The sequence below is a fragment of the Mus pahari genome, chromosome 13 (genome assembly GCF_900095145.1).
Source record: "Mus pahari chromosome 13, PAHARI_EIJ_v1.1, whole genome shotgun sequence".
In the NCBI taxonomy this organism is placed as follows: Eukaryota; Metazoa; Chordata; class Mammalia; order Rodentia; family Muridae; genus Mus; species Mus pahari.
The window spans coordinates 93,585,076-93,604,261 of NC_034602.1; the positions used below are offsets into that span (position 1 = coordinate 93,585,076).

Here is a 19,186-nt window from a genome sequence, read left to right on the forward strand (position 1 = left end):
TTTGGGTGTGTGTGTGTGGTGTATGCACAAATGTGTGTATAATGTGACAATGCACACGTGTGTGCATGTATGTGTATGTGCACACACGTGTGTAAGAATGTGTGTGTGAAATGTGGTATATACACATGTGTATGCATAATGTGATATATGCCACACGTCTGTGTAATGTGGCATGCCCACATATGTGTGCATGTATGTGTGTGGTGCGATACATACTCAAGTTCACACTTATACAGCTTGTCTATTGAGCTTCTGACTGCAGCTTCTACATCAGTGGTTCTAACCTGTGGGTCTCAACAAATCTGGGGAGGAGAGACCTTTTCCAAGGGGTCACCTAAGACCATTGGGAAAACACAGATATTTACATTACAATTCACAACAGTAACAAAACTAGCTATGAAGTAGCAACAAAAATAATTTTATGTTTGGTGGTCACAACATGAGGGACTGTATTAAAGGGTTGCAGTGTTAGGAAGGTTGAGAATCACTGTTCTATATATTCATATTAATATCCACAATAATGTTGACTTAGGCCTCTTCTGCTTAAGTAAAGACAAAATTAAGACATGTCTGTTTTCTATACAGTATTCAGAAAAATTAGACCAGAGCATGATCTATTTCAGCACCTTGTATTTCTGTAGCGCCTTACAGCGTTTGAGAGCTTCTTAACCGATTGTTTTTTGTTTTTTGCTCTCATAATGTAATAGTTACTTATCCCATTGCTTTTGCAAAATGCCTGATGAAACTAACTTAAGGAAGAAAGGGTTTCCTCCAGCGGGTGCTGGAGAGAACAGTGTGTGACGTGACGGTGGGGGAGCACTGTGAGAAGCAGCTGGTCACGCGGCTAGTGAGGAAGCAGGCAGAGAGAGGTACCAAAGCTCCCCTCACTCACAGCCTCAGGTTCACTGGCCCTGGAACCCCAGCTGCCCAAGGTCAGCAAGGGTCTCTCTCCTCAGTTAAACTCTCTGAAAAACAAATCCGCTGCCCCTGGAGGTCTGTTTCCATGGTGATCCTAAAGCCGATCATGCTGAAGGTAAAGACAAACAAAGGCTGTGTCCCAGGAGACCTTTCCCTGACAGATGAGGAAACAGAGGTCCAGACAGGTTAAATATGTCACGGAGATTCCAGCACCAATTGGTGTGCCACATGAGCAACACCAAGCGAGCCGACCTTCCCGGGTGTGGTGTGCCTGCCTTTCACCCTAGCACCTAGGAGACAGAGCCAAGAGAATCTCTATGAGCTCCAGGCCTGTTAGAGATAAGCTGTGAGACCTTATTTACACGCAAACAACAAAACAGAACCAGCAACAACTGGGTGTGCTGACACAAGTCTTTATGCCCAGCACTTGGGAGGCAGAGGCAGGTTGGTCACTGTTAGGTCCAGGTCATTCAGGTCTACATAGTGAGTTACAAGCCAGCAGGGATACACAGTGAGACCCTGTCTACAAACGACAAAAACAAAAATAAATAAACAACAGCAACAACAAGAAGCCATTTATTGGGGCTAGGAATGAAGCTCAGTTGGCAGGGTAATTGCCTAGCATGCATGGAGCACTAGGTTCCACTCCCAGTCTCCCGAAAGCCAGAGGGGGTGGGGTAAGCTTGTCCTCCCAACACTTGGGAGATAGAGGCAGGAAGGTCAGAAGCTCAAGGTCGTCTGCTTGGGTTAGATGATACCCTGCCCCCAAATGCTGTCTTTCTTATTGTTTATAAAATAGCACTTTTAATTATTATTTACTACTATTAAATAGCACTCCCAAGAACAGTATCCTTGTAAATCAGAATCCTCAAGCTCACATTTAGATTTAGATTAAGTCATTGAAGCATTCGACACTAGAGGGCGCTCCACGAGAAGGCTGGCTGCACAGACTCCCAGAAAGTCTGCCAAGCGCAGCTAGACACCCAGCGACACAAAGATGAAACAGGAAATGAGCAATAAAAATCTACAGATAGCATCTCCAGGCCAAACGTCACGGGCTGCTTGATGGGTTACGAACCGGTGCTCTTCACTCACCCCACCCCCACCCCACCCCCACTCCCACTCCAACCCCCACCCCAGCCCCACACCCACTCCCAGCCCTACCCCACCCCCACTCCCGCCCCACGCTGGTAATGGGAACGACCTTTCCCATTTAGTCTCAGATATCAGTAAAACAGGACTGGTATAATTATCTCCCCTTTACAGATTAAGAAACTGGGCTGGAGAGATGGCTCAGCGGTTAAGAGCACTGACTGCTCTTCCAGAGGTCCTGAGTTCAAATTCCAGCAACCACACGGTGGCTCACAACCATCTGTAATGAGATCTGATGCCCTCTTCTGGTGTGTCTGAAGACAGCTACAATGTACTTACATATCATCAATCAATCAATCATTCTTTGGGTCGGAGTGAGTGGGGCCGGAAGTAGGGGAGGGAAGAAACTGAAGTTATACTAAAAGTGAGCGAGGTTCCCAAAGTTCTAACTAAGCACAGGAGCATTTTACTGTCTGTCTTCTTCAAATGGCGCATTCAGAGCATGGACAGCCGATGTCTGATTCAGCGTCTTCATTTGCAGATCTCCCTTGTTGCGCACCTTTGATTCCAGGCTGGCCAGTCTCCCTGCAGTCACAGATACCCTTTCTGGATTTCTCCCTTGCTCCATTCCACACTTGCTAACTGGAAGGGCCTTCCCCCTTCTCTTGCCATTTCTGAGGCCAGTGAGCTCCCCTCCCCCACTCTTCCCCCACCCCGCCCAAGGTTTTCTTTGTACTCCTCTATGTGTCTTTAGAGGACTCTGTATTGACCCTCACTCCTGGGGCTTCCTTTGCTGCACAGAGGGCTCCTAAATACTGCCTCACACTGGCTCATAATTCTTCGCAGGGGTCACAAACACCTCAAGTCCTATTTGTAGCCGCCCAAGCCCTATACACAGTGTGGTCCCAAGGCTGGGTTAATATTCTGTCCATTTATTGAGCATCCTGAGTGGTTATGTGGTTATCATAATTACTGTGTGGGTAGCTGGTGAGCTCTGAGTCAGGGTGCCTCCGCTTGCATCCATTTGAATGTGTTCACACTTCTGTATTAAGCCATCCACCCAGATTTGCATTTGTTACGTCAGACAGTTTCTCAGGATGCTTCATTTCTACACATTTGTTTCTCAAGAGTGGCAGCTGTGGGGCCGGGCATGTCGCTGAAAGGTGGCTCCCCTAGAGGGCACGAGGCTCTACTCTAAACCTCCGCACTGCATAAAACCAGGCATGGTGCTGGAGAGATAGCTAAGCGGTTAAAGGAGCTTGCTGCCAAGCTTGACAATCCAAGTTCAAGCCCAGGCCCCACATGGTGCAAGGGAAGAGCCGACCCCCGCAAGTTGTCCTCTTTTCCCTACATGTGCACTGTCTTACGCACACATGAAAAAATATCAATGCTGGAAAAATTAGGTTCCTAGCATTTAGGAGGCAGAAACAGGAAAAAAAAAAACAAAGCCATGTTTGGCTTTGTAGTGAGTCTAGAGCCAGCCCAGGATACAGGAGACCCTTTTAAAAAGTCGAACTGAACTCTCTTGATTTATATAAGCATGGAAAGTGTGCCACCCCTGTGGTCAGGGGTCAGGGTGGGACCCCCAGAGGAGCTGTGACATCATAGCCATTTCACCAACTTCATTCTCCCTGTCGATCTAGTGTTGTTGAACAGGACACATATTTCTGTTCATCCTTGGATGTGACTGATGCTATGCTAGACCCTGGAGAATCAGAATGCATATGGAAGTGGGTTCACTGACAAAGCAGGAAGAATGACGCTGTTCCACTCTTAGGAGAATTCAAATGACTCTGGATCTTATCATTGGTACACTGTGCGAGGATGTAGCTTGGTCAATAGAGTGCTTGCTTAGCACACGGGAAGTCCGTGTTTGATCTCCACATTATGTGTTGTGTCTATAAAAAGGCCTTGGGAAGCCCTGAAGGATAATAAGACAAAGCCAGGCTGTAGATTTCACAAAGCCTCTGCGGGTGCACCTTAGCCCCTTGCTAATGATGCTACTGAGAGTCTGGGCTGCGTTTCCAGATGGACCGATACCAATGCCACCCTTGTGACCGTCTGGACAGTGTTCCGTGCTGGGGCCTCTCCTGAGCACTTTGCTCACGTTATCGAGCTCTCCCCAAGGTCAAGCACCAGTCATTTCCATTTTACTGCTGAAGAACCTACCCACTGTGCTAAATGTCTGTGCCCCGCCCCCAGCTCCTCCGTGAAGCCCTAATCCCCAGCGCGGTGTAGCAGCTTTGGAGAAGGAGTCTCTATCAGAATAACCGAGGCTAAACGAGGCAGTGAGGGCAGGACTAGTGCCCTGGGACGGGGCATCAGAGAGCACCTCGTGGTCAAAGGCCATGTAGGGACACAGGGAAAAGCAAACAACAGCAACTGAAGGGTAAAGATGTCACAAGGCAGTGAGCCTTCTAGCAGGTTCATCTTGGACTTCGCCTGCAAAACTTCAAGACAGCCAATGTCTGCTGTCAGAGCAGCCTTGTTTACAGCTTTCTGTCCCAGCACCTGGAGCTAATTATAATTTAACCTGGGGAGGGTAGTTTGCCTGACACAGATAACAAGTATTCTACCCAGGACTTGCACTTAGTTAGCACTGCTAGTGAGTAAATAAGATAATGCAGATAAGTGGAAGCTGAGGCAGGAGGATTGCCAGGCTCAAGCTATATTCTCAAAATCAAAGCAAACGAACCAAAAATAAATAAATAAATAAACAAAAACAAGCAAACAAACATACATAGATACATTAGTACACCAATTTATACTGGAATACTATTTGTTACTCTTAAGTTCTAGAACCAATGTAGGTGCTCAACCACAGAAGACGCATAAAGAAAATATGCTCTCTATATACACAGTGGAATTTTTTTTAAAACCAAAAAGAAGAAGAAAGTTAGAGACGGAGAGACAGCTCAGCAGTAAAGGGCACTTGGTGTTCTTCCAGAGACTGAGTTTGGCTCCCAATACACACACCAGGCAGCTTATAGCTCCTGTAACTCCAGAGGACCCAACTCCTTCTTCTGGTCTCCATGGACACCTGAACTCAACTCACTTGCATATAAACACACGCACACACACACACACACACACACACATATATACACACAAACATACACACACATATATACACACAAACATACACACACATACACACACATACACACACACACACATATATACACACAAACATACACACACATATATACACACAAACATACACACACATACACACACACATACACACATACACACACACACACACACACTAACATACACACACGTAATTTTTGGTTATTTTGATTTCTGTTTGCTTGTTTGCGGTGTGTGGCTTGGTTATTTTATTCTATGGAGATAGTATCTCTCTACGTAGCCCTGGTTGTCCTAGAACCTGATATGTAAACCAGGCTATTCTCAAACTCACAGAGATCTGTCTGCCTACCAAGTGCTGGGAGTAAACCACCCTGGCTCACATGTTTTGTTTTTTTGTTTTTAAATCTAAATACTTATAACTGTCTAGAGGGACAAGGAGACACATGGGTTGGAGAAACAGCAGGGTGACAGAATATGGGTCAGAATATGTTCAATATACAGTAAACACTTGGATGAAAACTTTAAAATTAATCTAATTAAAAAAAAAAAAAAAAACCCAAGGCTGGAGAGATGGCTCAGTGGTTAAGAGTACTGGCTGGTCTTCCAGAGGTCCTAAGTTCAATTCCCAACAACCACATGGTGACTCACAACCATTTGTAATAGGATCTCATGCCCTCTTCTGGTGTACATGAAAAGTACTCTCTCTCTCTCTCTCACACACACACACACACAAAGACACACACACACACACACACACACACACATATATATACAGACAGACAGACAGACAGACAGACAGATGATATCAATAAAATCCTGGCAAGGTATGATAAATTATAAGCACTTAAAATGGTTTCTAATATAGCCACTTAAGACTAAAGTTGCACCTACAAGATTGTGCCTGTTGGGGTGAGTTATTCCGCAAGCCGTCAAGGGGCCCACGGCACAAAGCCAGAGGCAAAAGGAAGCACACTTGACTCCAGTCCCAAGTGGCTACAGCTACCTTCTGCTTCCAGAGACTCGGGAGCCAGCTCCCCTGACACTGAGGACTTTGTGCAAGCAGAGTCTCCTGGGGCTCCAAAGACTCCCAGGCTCGCAGTTGGGTCCCCAGAGTGGCACATGCATCCCCCATCCCATCTGTCAAGTGGCTGCCTCTGTTCAAGTCTGTCTCTGCCTCTCTATAACCTGCTGGGACACGCTGGGACAACACTGCTGGCTCTCTGGTAAGGAAGGCGGGGATCGACTAGACCTGGGGGTCACAGAAGTTATCATTGGATACTTGTAAACTCTGCACAACAGCTCTGTCATGGCTGTGCTGCAAGGAGGAAAACGCTGGACCTAGGGGACTACCGAGGCCTTGGTGACAATTGTCAGAGGAGAGCTGGATCAAAGGTCTGGACGTGGGCACATTCAAGCCCACTCAGTCCGAGTGCCCGGGGTTCGTGCCCTGGTGCACTATACCCACAAAGGCCTGGGGATGTACCTCGGTTTGTAGGTGCTTGCTAACATGCTGAGTCCTGGGTTTGATCATTAGCACTGTAGAAAACAGCATGGGGGACACACCTGTGATCTCAGCACTCCAGAGTGCGGGACAGGTAAGGGGGTCAGAAGTCCCATCCTTGACTACACGTGGAATTGAAGGCCTGCTTGGGGAACATGAGAACTAGTCTGGGAGGGTGAGGGGAGAGGAGGGAAGGAGAGGAGAGAGGGAGAAGAGAGGAGGCAGGAGAGAAAGAAGAGACAGAGGAGAGAAAGAAGACAGAAGAGAAAACAGAGGGGAGGGAAGAGGGGAAGGGAGGGAAGAGGAGGGGAGAGGAGAGAAGGAGAAGAGAGGAAAGAAGAGGAGAGGGGAGGAGAGGAGGGGAGGGGAGGGGAGGGGTGAGGGGAGGAGAGGCGAGGAGAGGAGAGGAGAGGAGAGGAGAGGAGAGGAGAGAAGGAGAAGAGAGGAAAGAAGAGAAGAGGGGAGGAGAGGGGAGGGGAGAGGGGAGGAGAGGGGAGGGGAGAGGGGAGAAGAGGGGAGGGGAGGGGAGGGGAGAGGAGAGAAACCAGCTTCCCAGTGTGACCCTGGAAGCAGTACTGCGCGCGCGCGTGTGTGTGTGTGTGTGTGTGTGTGTGTGTGTGTGTGTGTGTGTGTGTGGTCCCACCCAGCAAGTGTGAATGTCTGCTATGAAGCTGCCACAGACCTCACCCTCACTTCTCCCTGACTGCACTGAGCTCCTAGGACTTGTTCTCAGGCTCTCCTTAGCTTGTCCTCTCTTTTTAAGAATTACACTAGAGAAGCGTAATCAGTCCCACTTGGTTTTGTGCAGAGAAGGAAAATTTGCAGACATCACCCAAGAACGGCTATAGAACACCGTGGCTGGCTGGCAGGCCTACTCAGGCAGCCTTCTCCCTTGTCTCCCTGGTCGTCCTCGTCAGTGCAATAGTTTATTTTTGGATGGCGGCCTCCACACATCACACTCATGCCACACAGGGGTTCATTGTGAATCTAAAAGAAACTGAAGATGTAGGTGAGGGAGTCAGGGAAGCCAGTCCCAGCTTCAAATGGCAAGGGAGCGGGGAAGAGCCTAGCCCTGGGAATTCCTGGCTTCCCTAGGCAGCTTCAAGCGCCCCACACCTGCACACGTTCCTTCTTCATCTCCACAGCTGGTCAGCCAGCAGCAGGAATGGCAGGAAGCCAATGGAAGAGACAACTGGCATCTCGGACTTTTGTTCCGTGATACTCATATCTAAACCACCCCTGACATCACCAGCAAAGCAAACAAGAGGAAGTTTAATTGCGCTTACAAAGGGTAAGACGTTGTGACAATAAACACCACAGAGCCCCATCCACCCAAACTCTGGAATCCACCTTGGTCAAAGCCGAATGCCCTGGGATCCAAGTCATGAACTGCACTGCTAGCCCCAGGATGGCTTGCCAGCTGGGCGTGGGCACTTGGTCTCTGGACTTCAGCTGAAGTATCATTCACGTCCTGCCGGGTAGGTCACTAAAGCCCAGTTGCTGTTCATGCTTAGACTGCCAGTCATTCCAAAGTCCTCTGGCCACTCGGGCCGTCAGCGTATCCCCGTCCTTAACGGGGCCTGAAGTTGCTGACTGCAGTGTGTGATGTTCAGACAGTGTGTATCTGCTCATGGTGTGCGCGAGGTCTGGGGAGAGGGAGAGGGAAGGCTGGAATATCCAGCCCCTCCTCCCGGAACCATGCTGGCATTAAAACTCGGCCGGCCAGCAGAATCCGCACACTTCTGAACCTTCCTGTGCAGAAGATGGGGGTGCTCACCACAAGGAGGCTGAAGGGCTGCCCGGTCATCTCGCTGAAAAGAAATGACTTTCAGAAGGCTGAGAAGTAAAGGAGACGTTTGTGGGGGGCGGCACTCGCTTTAAAGTTTGTGCCTAGAATACAGAGCTTTTCTGATGGACTGTATGAAGCATGGCTGATGCATACAGCTCTTTTCTTTTTCTTTTTCTTTTTTAAGATTTATTATTATATGTAAGTACACTGTAGTTGTCCTCAGACATACCAAAAGAGGGCATCAGATCCCATTATGTATGGCTGTGAGCCACCATGTGGTTGCTGGGATCTGAACTCGGGACCTTCGGAAGAACAGTCAGTGCTCTTAAACACTGAGCCATCTCTCCAGCCCACATACAACTCTTTCAACTATTCGGAAGTAGATGGGATTAGGTTAGTAATATTTTTTCTGAGTTGCCTCTCAGGTCTAGGGCTCATAATGGAAAAAGGCAAAAAAAGTGTGTTTAGACTTTTGGCGACTAAACAGTTAAAACAACAACAAAACAACATAAACCCCTGGGCCTGGAGAGGGGACAGAGCTCAGTTGGTAGAGTGCTAGCCGGGCACACACCAAGCCCTGGATTTGATCCCCAGAACTTTGTGAACTAGATGTGGTAGAGTATACCTCCCAGGACTGAAGGAGAAGAGGCCAAAAGATCACAATCGTAAGTTCGAGGCCAGCCAGAGCTCTGTAGGTCTTTGTCTTGGGAGTGGGGGTGGGGAACAGGAAAGAACTAAAAATGAGTGTTCTGAAGATCAAGTTTCAGGAGCTGACACAGGGCAACACTGAACCCAAACTCTGTTTCTGTAGACCCCCCCACTCAGTCAACACATGAGTCATGTGACTTCACGGGTGTGGGAATTCCCCAACCAGCAAAAAAGCCAATTAATTCTAAGGTGGGTCCCATGGATCGTTAGCATAGGATCCCATAGGTTGGGGGCCAAGTCCCCAGGCTGCAAGAGCAAGTCTCAGGATATGGCCCAAGCTTCTAACTGAGCAGCTACAGGCTGGGACCCCATAATCCCCTTTTGAGTAGAATTTGCGAGGACTTGTGGATCTTGAGAATGTACTTAGTGGTGTAACGTGGAGGAGATTCGTGGGGCGGAGTAGGGAAGTACCGGATCAGAACTTCTAGACCCCTGTAGGCATGCAGGCTTGATCTGGGAGTTGAATGTTTCTTTGGGGTGGGGGTGGGGTGGCTTGAGACTCTATTCACACCCATTTGTGGTTCAGTCGTTGATCGATCGTTAGTGGGTATGTCACCTCCAGCTTCAGTCACAGGCATCAGGGAAAATGAAGACCGGAGTTCCAGCCCCCTTTCTCCAGGTGACCAGCTCCCGTTTGGAAAGCTACTTAAAAACGACCAGGGGTCAGCTCACATCTCAGCACAGGCACAGAAGGAATGAAAGACAATAACAATCCATGACTTCCACAACTCCTAAAGCTGTGGGCTGTGCGACAGGACACGAGGCCAAAGATGAAATACCTGTTTCATAATGTCACGCAGGTGGCTATCATAGGCAATGACAGACTCCCAGGAAAAGGGACTTTGGGCCTTTCTCCTGTATGAGTGGTTTAGACTCCCCTTTAGCTCCCCCTTAAGGCCTTGGTAAGACCATGTCTTTAACTCCTTAAGATCCTATTAGGGCCGGGCGTGGTGGCTCACGCCTTAATCCCAGCACTTGGGAGGCAGAGGCAGGCGAATTTCTGAGTTGGCTACACAGAGAAACCCTGTCTCAAAAAACAAACAAACAAACAAAAAAGATCCTATTAGGGTCTTCCAAAGAGCTAGACACAATGGGCCACAGTCAGATGTATAGATTAGGCAGAGCATATAGATAATAGATAGCAAATATAGACAGATATAAACACACAGATATGAGCAAGAAGGGGTATATTATGGGAGTTAGCGCATATGATTATGGAGGCAGAAGAGCCCCATGCATCAGTTCTGCACAGGAGAAGAACACAGGGATCCACATGTCTGAGAGCTTTCCAGGTGTCGTGTGACACTATTGCCGGGGAGATGTGCACACATGTCTACTCATCCCAGATAGGGGGCGGGCACAGTAAGGACACCGCGGAAGTCCACATTTCGAAGCAGTGAGTTTTATTGGGGTTTCCTTACAGAAATAGGAGGCATTACTTACAGAAGCAGAAATGACTCAAAAGGTGGCTGCATCACCGCAGCATGGGTGGCAGCTCACAGAAGCTGGGAACCTGGAGCCCAGTGTAGAGCCTGCAGGAAGCTCAGCAGGGTGGCAAGCGGCCTTCTCCTGTGATTTGGTTGGTTTAAACCTCTTCCAGGCGGCTGGGCTGGTCGATCTCTGAGTCTTCTCAGCATCTTGGCTGGTCTGAGAGGGACTCTACTGCTCACTCTGGGAGGGCGATGCCCAGTGACCCTGGACTGCTAGAAGCTATTCCGAGGGTTTACCTTCTGGTTAAAGGGGCTTCCTGGTAGGAGGGAGTATCTCTAGGAGGAAACGCTGACACAACAAGGGGATGGTACACGAGGTCAGTGTGGTATCTGAGGAAGTGCTTTGTCAATTGTGTCACTGCACAAAGTGATGTTTGTTCCGAGCTAAAATGCCTACAGGCGATAAAGTCTCAGGGAGTGGCTATTATTCATTCAGTTTGTTATTGCTATTTTACAGCAAAAGACTAGTTAGAAGGCTGAGGTAGGGGTATATGTGTGTGTGTGTGTGTGTGTGTGTGTGTGCGCGCGCGCGTGTGTGGTGGTGGGGGAGAGAATATATGTAGCTGTAACAAGGACCTGAGAGTTGTCTGAAGGAGAGATTTGTTTTGGCTCAGCGTTATAGACATTCACATTATGGTCATGTTGATCTACTGCTGTGGGCTGGTGATGAAACAGAGCATCATGGGACAGTACGGATAGTAGAACAGAGCATCATGGGATAGGAGAACATAGCTGCTTACCTCACAGGTGCTGGATGTAGGTAGAGGGACGGTAAGGAAGCCAAGATACTCCGCAAGTGCACGTCCCCTAGTGACCTACTTCCTCCAACAATGACCCATCTGTTAAAGTCCCCACAAGCCTCCCAGAAGAACATCACCAGCTACAGACCAAGGCCTCAGTGCATGAGCCTGTGTGGAACTCTTCATATTCAAGCCATGACAAGAACTAACAGATTTCCTTACTCTTTAGATATCCACGGTGAGAGAAATGTCAAGAATGCCTTCAGAACATCCAGTCCCAGCAGCACAGGGGGCTGACTTGCCATTCACTGAGGAGAAGCGTAAGAAAGCCCAGAGGAGGAACGGGCTCCGGAGGGAAACCAAAAGCGAGGTTCTGGTCATTTAAGTTTGTGCTAGTTTCAGGGGGAAAAAAAAATCAAGAGAAAAATGGTTAGTGTTAGGTACAGAGAATCTCTTGAGGCATTCAGATGCAAATGCGAAGAGAAATGGGTAGAGGATACAATGAGAAAAAGTTTTATGCCCTGAACTGACGCACAAGTGCACATTCTTACTGAAAGCCCCTCTGGTCTCTTGCCCTACATCCCACCCAGTCTCAGTAGATATCTGTGACCAGGATCACCTTTCCATTCTTTTTCCCCTCTCCGCTCCAGCTTTGCCACCATTTTTCTTAGCCTGGGTTGTAGCAGGCAGGAAGTCAGAGCCTGCATGGACAGATCTGCAGGTGTCTGAATTTGTTCTGTTTTTTGATTTGTTGTTTTCCTGTTAATTTATTGAAATAGTGTATTTACTTCAGGGCTACAACTTAAGAAGTGCCTGTTTGGGCTGGAGAGATGGCTCAGAGGTTAAGAGCACTGACTGCTCTTCCAGAGGTCCCGAGTTCGATTCCCGGCAACCACATGGTGGCTCATGACCAACTATAATGAGATCTGGTGCCCTCTTCTGATCTGCAGGCATGCACACGTGAAGGCAGAATACTGCATACATAATAAATAAATCTTTTTAAGAAGTGCCTGCTTCCCTTGCCAGACTGGCTGGAACCTGCCAATCTTGGAATCCCTCTGAGAAGGGTACAAATCCACTTTTCATTCTCTCTGGCTAAGACGAGGGTCTTAGCCTTTATGGTTTCAATTTCAACACACTTGTTCTAACTATAGCAGTCTGGCAACGTGTTACGTCATAGGAAGTTACCCAACATGGTCCACCCAGGCCCGCTTCCTTTCTGCCCTGGTCACAGCTACACCGGCCTCCATCACTGAACCGTCCTCAGCTGTGAAGATAGGAGGGGATTTGCCACCTACCTCAAGGCTAAGAGTTTATTTATATAAACCTAAGAAGTGAGATGGCTTAAATCCACTTAAAGAGAAGATAAGAAGAAAGAAGACGTACCTCAAACAAGCAGAGGCAGGAGATAAAGCCAGGAGTGGTGGCATTCACCTTCTGTCCCGCCACCAGGGAGGCGTGTATGGGAGGATCAGAGGATGAAGGCCACCGTTGGCTACACTGGAAGTTCGAAGTTGGCGTGGGCTACCTGCGACCATCTCAGGAACTCTAGATGAGGTCTTGCTTTACCACTGGCTGAGGCTAAGCTCACAGTGTGCGATGGTAGCATCTCTAGGTCTCCACAGCGGTTTCCTCCGTGGTGATCTACTCATTAGCAGTGCTGTGAGGAGACTCACAACAGAGCAGACATTTTGTCATACTTATGCTATGTAGAAATATATATATATATATATATATATATATATATATATATATATATATATAGCCTATGTTCTAGTCTCCTGGCTAGGCCCTTCCATATATTTTCCATATATTTTCTCACTCTCATAAATCGCATCCCTGCATGGTCTATGCTGTTTATATCTGAACACCCAGGCATAACCAGATTTGGCCCTTTTTCTCGGGGGTGTTTTTCCAGCACATCTGAGACAAGTCTGTAAAGTTTGATTTCCACATACCTTAAAAAGATCTGCTTATAGATCATTAGTATGTCTATGGTCTATCACATTAGGTTTTTCTACTTGATAACGGAAAAATAATGTAAAATTCTCACCTCTAAGGAGCAGGGCACCTTTCTGGTCGGAAGGTCAGTAGTACTGGGAGTCTGCAGGCGTAATGCAGCACAGGTAAGGACAAATTACCTTTATAATTAGAACACAGGGGGAAGATGTACAAGGACAGCAGGCTTAGGATGACTACACAGTCCTTCTCTGAGACAATGTTGCATGTATCCTAGGTTTTCATCAAATTTGTTACATAGCCAAGAATGACCTCCTATTTCTGATTCTCCAGTCTTCTGCCACACAAATGCTAGAAGCACAGACATGTGCCACCATACCTGGAATACTGTGTATTTGAGATCAAATCCCAAACTTCCTGCATGTTAGTTAAACACTCTACCAATTAAGCTATGTCTCCAGATGCCACATGTTAAATATTTTTCACACATATAACTTTTGAATATACGTACTGAAAGCAAAAACTCTTAGATGTGGAATTGTGTAATCAAAAATGTCCACATGACTTTAATCCTAGCACCTGGGAGGCAGAGGTAGGCAGATCTTTTTGAGTTCTAGGACAGCCTGTGCTGTTTAACCTGTCTCAAACAAACAAAACAAAAAAATGTGGGGCTGGAGAGATGGCTCAGTGGTTAAGAGCTCTGACTGCTCTTCCGAAGATCATGAGTTCAAATCCCAGTAACCACACGGTGGCTCACAACTACCCGTAATGAGATCTGATGCCCTCTTCTGGTGTGTCTGAAGACAGCTACAGTGTACTTAGATATAATAAAAAATAAATCTAAAAAAACAAAAAACCAAAACAAAAAACCAAAAAATAGCTGCCTGTAACTCTAGCTCCAGGCAGGTCCAACAACTCTGGCCTCCATGGGCAACTGCCTCACTTGTACAAAACTACACACAGACTGCACAATGCACATAATTAAATATCAATCTTTAAATCTTTTTTTTTTTCTTCGCGTTTTGGCTGGGCATGGTGACTCACTCTCCTGCAACTTCAGCAAGAGCTGGCGGTGAAATCAGGAGTTCCTGATACACCGTGAGTTCAAGGCCAGCCTGGCCTACAGGGGACCTGGTCTCAAAAACAAATATACAAGTTCCAAATTGTATTTCAGAAGAACTTGTCAAATTTGATCTCACATTCAGCGTGTGACAATGTGCTCTCTGCGGTGTGCACACAGACTGGTTGGTCAGTTCTTTGCTTTCTCAGTTTATATCAATATTTGGTGGGGGTGAGGGGAGGCTTGGGTGAGAGTGGTTTTTGAAACAGGACCTCATGTAACCCCACGCTGGCCTCAAACTGGGTATGCAGCTGAGGGTAATCTTGATCCTGCGCCTGACTCCACTATAGTGCTGAGACTTTGTTTTGTTTTTTTCCACACAGGGTTTCTCTGTGTAGCCCTGGCTGTCCAGAAACTCACTCTGTAAACTAGGCTGGCCTTGAACTCAAGAATTCGGCCTGCCTCTGCCTCCCAAGGGCTGGCGTTAAAGGTGTGGGCCACCACTGCCTGGCCTAGCTTTTAATTTATACCACAAATAAAACCATTAAAAAAACAAAAAACAGCCGGGCGTGGTGGCGCATGCCTTTAATCCCAGCACTCGGGAGGCAGAGGCAGGCGGATTTCTGAGTTCGAGGCCAGCCTGGTCTACAGAGTGAGTTCCAGGACAGCCAGGGCTATACAGAGAAACCCTGTCTCGAAACCCCCCCCCCCCAAAAAAAAAAAAACCTCCAGAATCAGCTTGAAAAAAAAGAGAAGACAGAAAAAGCAAGTGGCTGTTCTGCAAAGGGAGAAGCGTTTCTAAACTGATTTTAACAGCGGGACATTTTTCACCCAGCCGCCATCATTAGCCGTCAGGAGCATGCAAACCTCTAACCTCCTAGATCAGCAAACCCAGGACTGTAATTAGATCACCTGCCACACTGGCTGCCCACGCACTTCCTCCTTGGCAGGGCGGAGGGAACTGGAGAGGCTGCAGTCCCGGAGGGTCCCGGAAGCAAACAAAAGGCTGAGGTTCCAACTTCAACTGCCCAGGGCTGCTCAGTGGGAGGGTGTTGGCCTTCAAAGCTGGCCTCTTCCAGTCTGAGTGGCCTACTACCTTTTAGGGGCCACTGTCACCATCTGGGAGCCCAGAAAAACATTTTCCGTTTTGTCTCTCTCTGTAGGACCCTGGCCTTCCTTAAGAGCGTTGGATGATAAATGAATCTGGAGGGTATCTTTTTGGGCATGAGTTCCCAGAAACATGCGGTTTCGGATAAAAGGAGATACTCAAGTATGGGGAGGAATCGTTTGTTTTGATTGAACTAAAATAATCACCCTGCCTGACTTGGTGTCCTGGCCCTCATTTCTCCACAGAGGGAAAAAAAAAAAAGCAAATAAACAAACAAAAAACCCCAAAACGAACACTAAGAAAAGTTCACCCGCACGGCAACAAAAACACACGGGAAAGCTATAGTTAGGAAACTTTTTTAGAACAACTTCCCAAGTACCCGTTTCATATGCACGACGTTTTTGGCTGAAAGGATTGGGACCAGGGAGGTCCCGATTCTGCTGAAAATAAAACATGCGAGATAAGACATTATTGTTAGCAGAGATATCTGTTCGCGCAGACATTAAATTAGGTGCACGTGCCCTGAATCCCAGGTAATTGCTTTTTCCCAGTTGGAAGGCACTGGATGACTTTTTAATGCCCACCCCGCACCCGTTCTCCAAAACTCAACCACCAGCTTTTAGTTCCTGAAACTGCAACACAGACGAAGGTTCCCGGCCCAGCCCGGTTGCTGGTTGCTTCAGGGGGACAGAAAGCCTGGCACCATGCCCTGCCCAGGTGCGCTTAGAGGAGATAAGCCCTGCGCCTCCGGCGACGCTCTTCTCCGCCCCGTGCACCTGCTGAGTTTCGAGCAGCCAGCCCAACATCCCGGCCACCTCCCGGCCACCCAGCCCCTCGGGCCAGCCGGACCGACCCCCTAGGCAGGCGCGGCGGGGTGCGCGGGCACAGCGCAGGCAATCACATGGAGGCCCGGGCCCGCCCCATTGGCTGCGACCCGGCCAGTCGCGGCGCTCGCAGGCTGCGGTTGGTCCCAGAGCTGCGGCGCCTGCACGGGCCCGGAGTCCATGTTACGCTTTGTCTAATTCCCCTCGTTACAGAGTCATGTGCTGCTGCTCCCGTCGCCGCCGCTGCCGCCGCCCGGGGTGCCCCGGCTCCTCCGCCGCGCTTCGAGGTGGCAGCCGCGGGCGGGGCCGCGGACTCAGGGTCCAGGGCGCCGCGCGCCTCCGGGGCGCGTCCCGGTGCAGCCGCCGCCCGCCGCAGGTGATGCCGCCGCCTCCCGCCTCCGCCTAAGCTCCCGCACGCGCGGCCCGGGCTGCCCGCGAAGGTGGGTGCGCGTCGGTCCACCTTGGCCGGGAGGGCGCAGGTGGAGCGGCCCCGGGGCGCGCAGACGTCCGGCCTCTCTGCGCGCGGCGCCGCGGGGGAGCACGGGCTGCTCCCGGGGCTGCGATCGGGAACTCCGGAGGGCTTCGGGACCCCGGGGCGGGGAGTGCGACCAAGTCCCCCACCCCGCGCTGGGACATTGTTTCGCTTTGGGCCCTGCGCGGGCCGGGTTTCGGCTGCCGCGCTCGCGCCTCGGCCTCCGTGCGCGCGATCGCAGGGGCGGAGATTGCCTATCGCGGCGGCTCCGAGTCCTCCCGGAGGTGGGTGTCTGGTGTCTGGCCTGGTTGGCCCGGAGCCGGCGAGAGGAGCCCTTGAACTTCTGCAGAAACGCTTCCCCATCCGCCTCCGTCCCGCTCCGGGTGGGCCGCGCGGGGTGCTCGCGGGTAGGGGCGGGGAAGGGAGTGGAGCCCTGCGCCCCGCCCTCCGCGCCCGGGGGGGAGGGCACTGGGGCCGCAGGTGCACCCTGCGCGCCGCGGGCCATCTCCGGGTTGGGTACCGGTATAATCCGCTTCTAGCTTGTTTGGAAGCGTGGGCTCTTGGGAACGGGACTTCTGCTTGATTCTGGTTTAGGGGCTTGAAAAAGAGAATTGGGGTGCCTTCCCAGAGGACTGTCGCCTCCAGTTACTGGAGGGTCGATGGGGGACTCTCTGGCCCCCTTTATGTGGGGTATCCCTAACAGATAAGGAAATGAGATATTTTTTGTTGTTCTTTGATTTTTTTTTTTTTAAGCCATCCGCAGTGAAGGAGAACTGCTTCGGGTCGAGGGGAGGAGAGGTAGGTCCCCTCTGGAGAGGGTTGGGGTCTAAGGTCTCGCGGTTCCCATGCAGCTGGGGTGTGCGTGGCAGAAAGTGGGGAGGTAGGAATGCTGGAAAGAAAAAAGCAGGGCAAAGAAATGGGAGCAGAAGGAAGAAGGCGAAGAGATGAGACCAAGTATTGGGCGTCCTCGCGGAACCGGAGCCCCGACTCGAGACTTTGGGGCTCCTGTTTGGTTTCTTTCCACCCACGATTTCCTTCTCCTTGACTTTGAAAGTTTTCTTTTAGTTTTTATTTTGTATTGGTCAAGACAGCTGTGAAGACGTGTTTTTTTTTTTTAATTTTTAAAATTTTTTTATTTTTTACTTTTTTGGAAGAGATATAGAAGTGAAGCACTGATATCCGGAAACTTTCCCTGGCTATTTAAATAATAAAATCCCATCCCAGCAGGCAGCGTTCACTGAGCACCTAATACACTCGCTCAGTGCTCTGAGTGTGGAAAGAGTCCCGGCAGAGCCTGGAGTCTGGTCTCAGTAAGGGTAAGGGCTGTTTACTTAATAAACAACAGAGGAGAACATGATTCAGGCCCCCTCCCCAAAGTTTCTGGGGCCTCGTAGAGGGTCATACAGACCTGGGGGGGGGGGGCGGAAATCACTGTCTCTGAGGTCTTCAGATACCATCTGTTTTTTCCAGCTCGTGAACACAGCATATGTATTATCAGCTAGGTCAGGGTCAGAGCTGTCCCGACACCAACTGAAGTTAAAAGCCAGTGTTTGGATATGAAAAAGAATTGAAGATTAAAATGAGGTAGAGAATCTGAGAGTGTTGACTGCCACTAATTTAGGGAGCCCTCCGGAAATAAACGCGGAAGTAATCCACAGTGCTGGACAGAATTCCACAGTGGTGGAGAGTTCCCGCTCTGTCCACAGGAACATACTTAGATTCCTCTAGTTTTTATTGAAGGTGTGTAAACTTTGTTGATTGAAACCTTATGGATTAAGAGGTCAGAGTTGTGAGCTGTCCTCAGGTGACCCGGCGTCCCCTCCCCCACTCCCCACTGGGGGAGGGTGGAGTGCTTCTGATGCAACCAAGTATTGAGCCATGGCCACAGCTTTCTTTGCCTACAGCGTTGAAAACTCTTAGTCAACATGTGGCCTTTCCCCCTACCCCCACCCCAGTTAAGTTTTATATTTTATGGAGATTTCTGAACATTTTTTTTTTAATTTTTTAACTCTCTATATTTGATTTTGGAACAGTCTGATGTGTTTGGCTTGTCCAAGTAGTTGAATTGTTTTGTGAGCACTCTTGTTTTGGAGATTGGACTTTCCTGATATCTGTGGGCAAGTTGTAGATAAATTGGCTCAGACCATATGGAGGTTAAAGTTTGGACAGATCTTTGTGTGTATGGTCGTGTATGTTCTTTTGTTTTTTGCCATGGGGGGAAGGTCTCACACTGAAGCCCAGGATGGTCCAGAGCTCTAGGCTGCCTTCTCTGTGCCTCCCCTTGTGCTGGGATTGCAGACATGACCCACCTTACACAGCTACATATCTTGTTAAAGCGGTCATTGGAAGGGCTTTCCCCTCCCGCTGGAGCTGGTGCGTCTGACCGGAGATAAACCAGATATTAGTGGCAGTGAGCAGGGTCCACAGTAGGT

The 19,186-nt window shown here is 49.1% G+C and overlaps 2 protein-coding genes across 6 annotated transcripts in view; one reads left to right on the forward strand and one right to left on the reverse strand.

Annotated features, from left to right (window-relative positions):
• The first annotated feature begins 16,422 nt into the window (after positions 1-16,422).
• Lrrc8d (leucine rich repeat containing 8 VRAC subunit D) overlaps positions 16,423-19,186 on the forward strand; it is a 109,358-nt gene continuing 106,594 nt past the window's right edge. For 2 of the 5 annotated variants that reach the window (XM_029545528.1, XM_021210839.2), the window contains exon 1: positions 17,205-17,552. The gene's annotated coding sequence lies outside the window, so the exon portion shown is untranslated. Of the gene's footprint in view, positions 16,723-17,014; positions 17,039-17,091; positions 17,162-17,204; positions 17,553-19,186 lie in introns of those variants that run through there. The other 3 variants (XM_021210838.2, XM_029545529.1, XM_029545530.1) reach the window with 3 other exon arrangements.
• Positions 16,597-17,259, reverse strand: LOC110330356 (translation initiation factor IF-2-like). Its single transcript, XM_021210341.1, has one exon. The coding sequence runs from the start codon at positions 17,257-17,259 to the stop codon at positions 16,597-16,599; it is 663 nt and encodes a 220-aa protein (XP_021066000.1).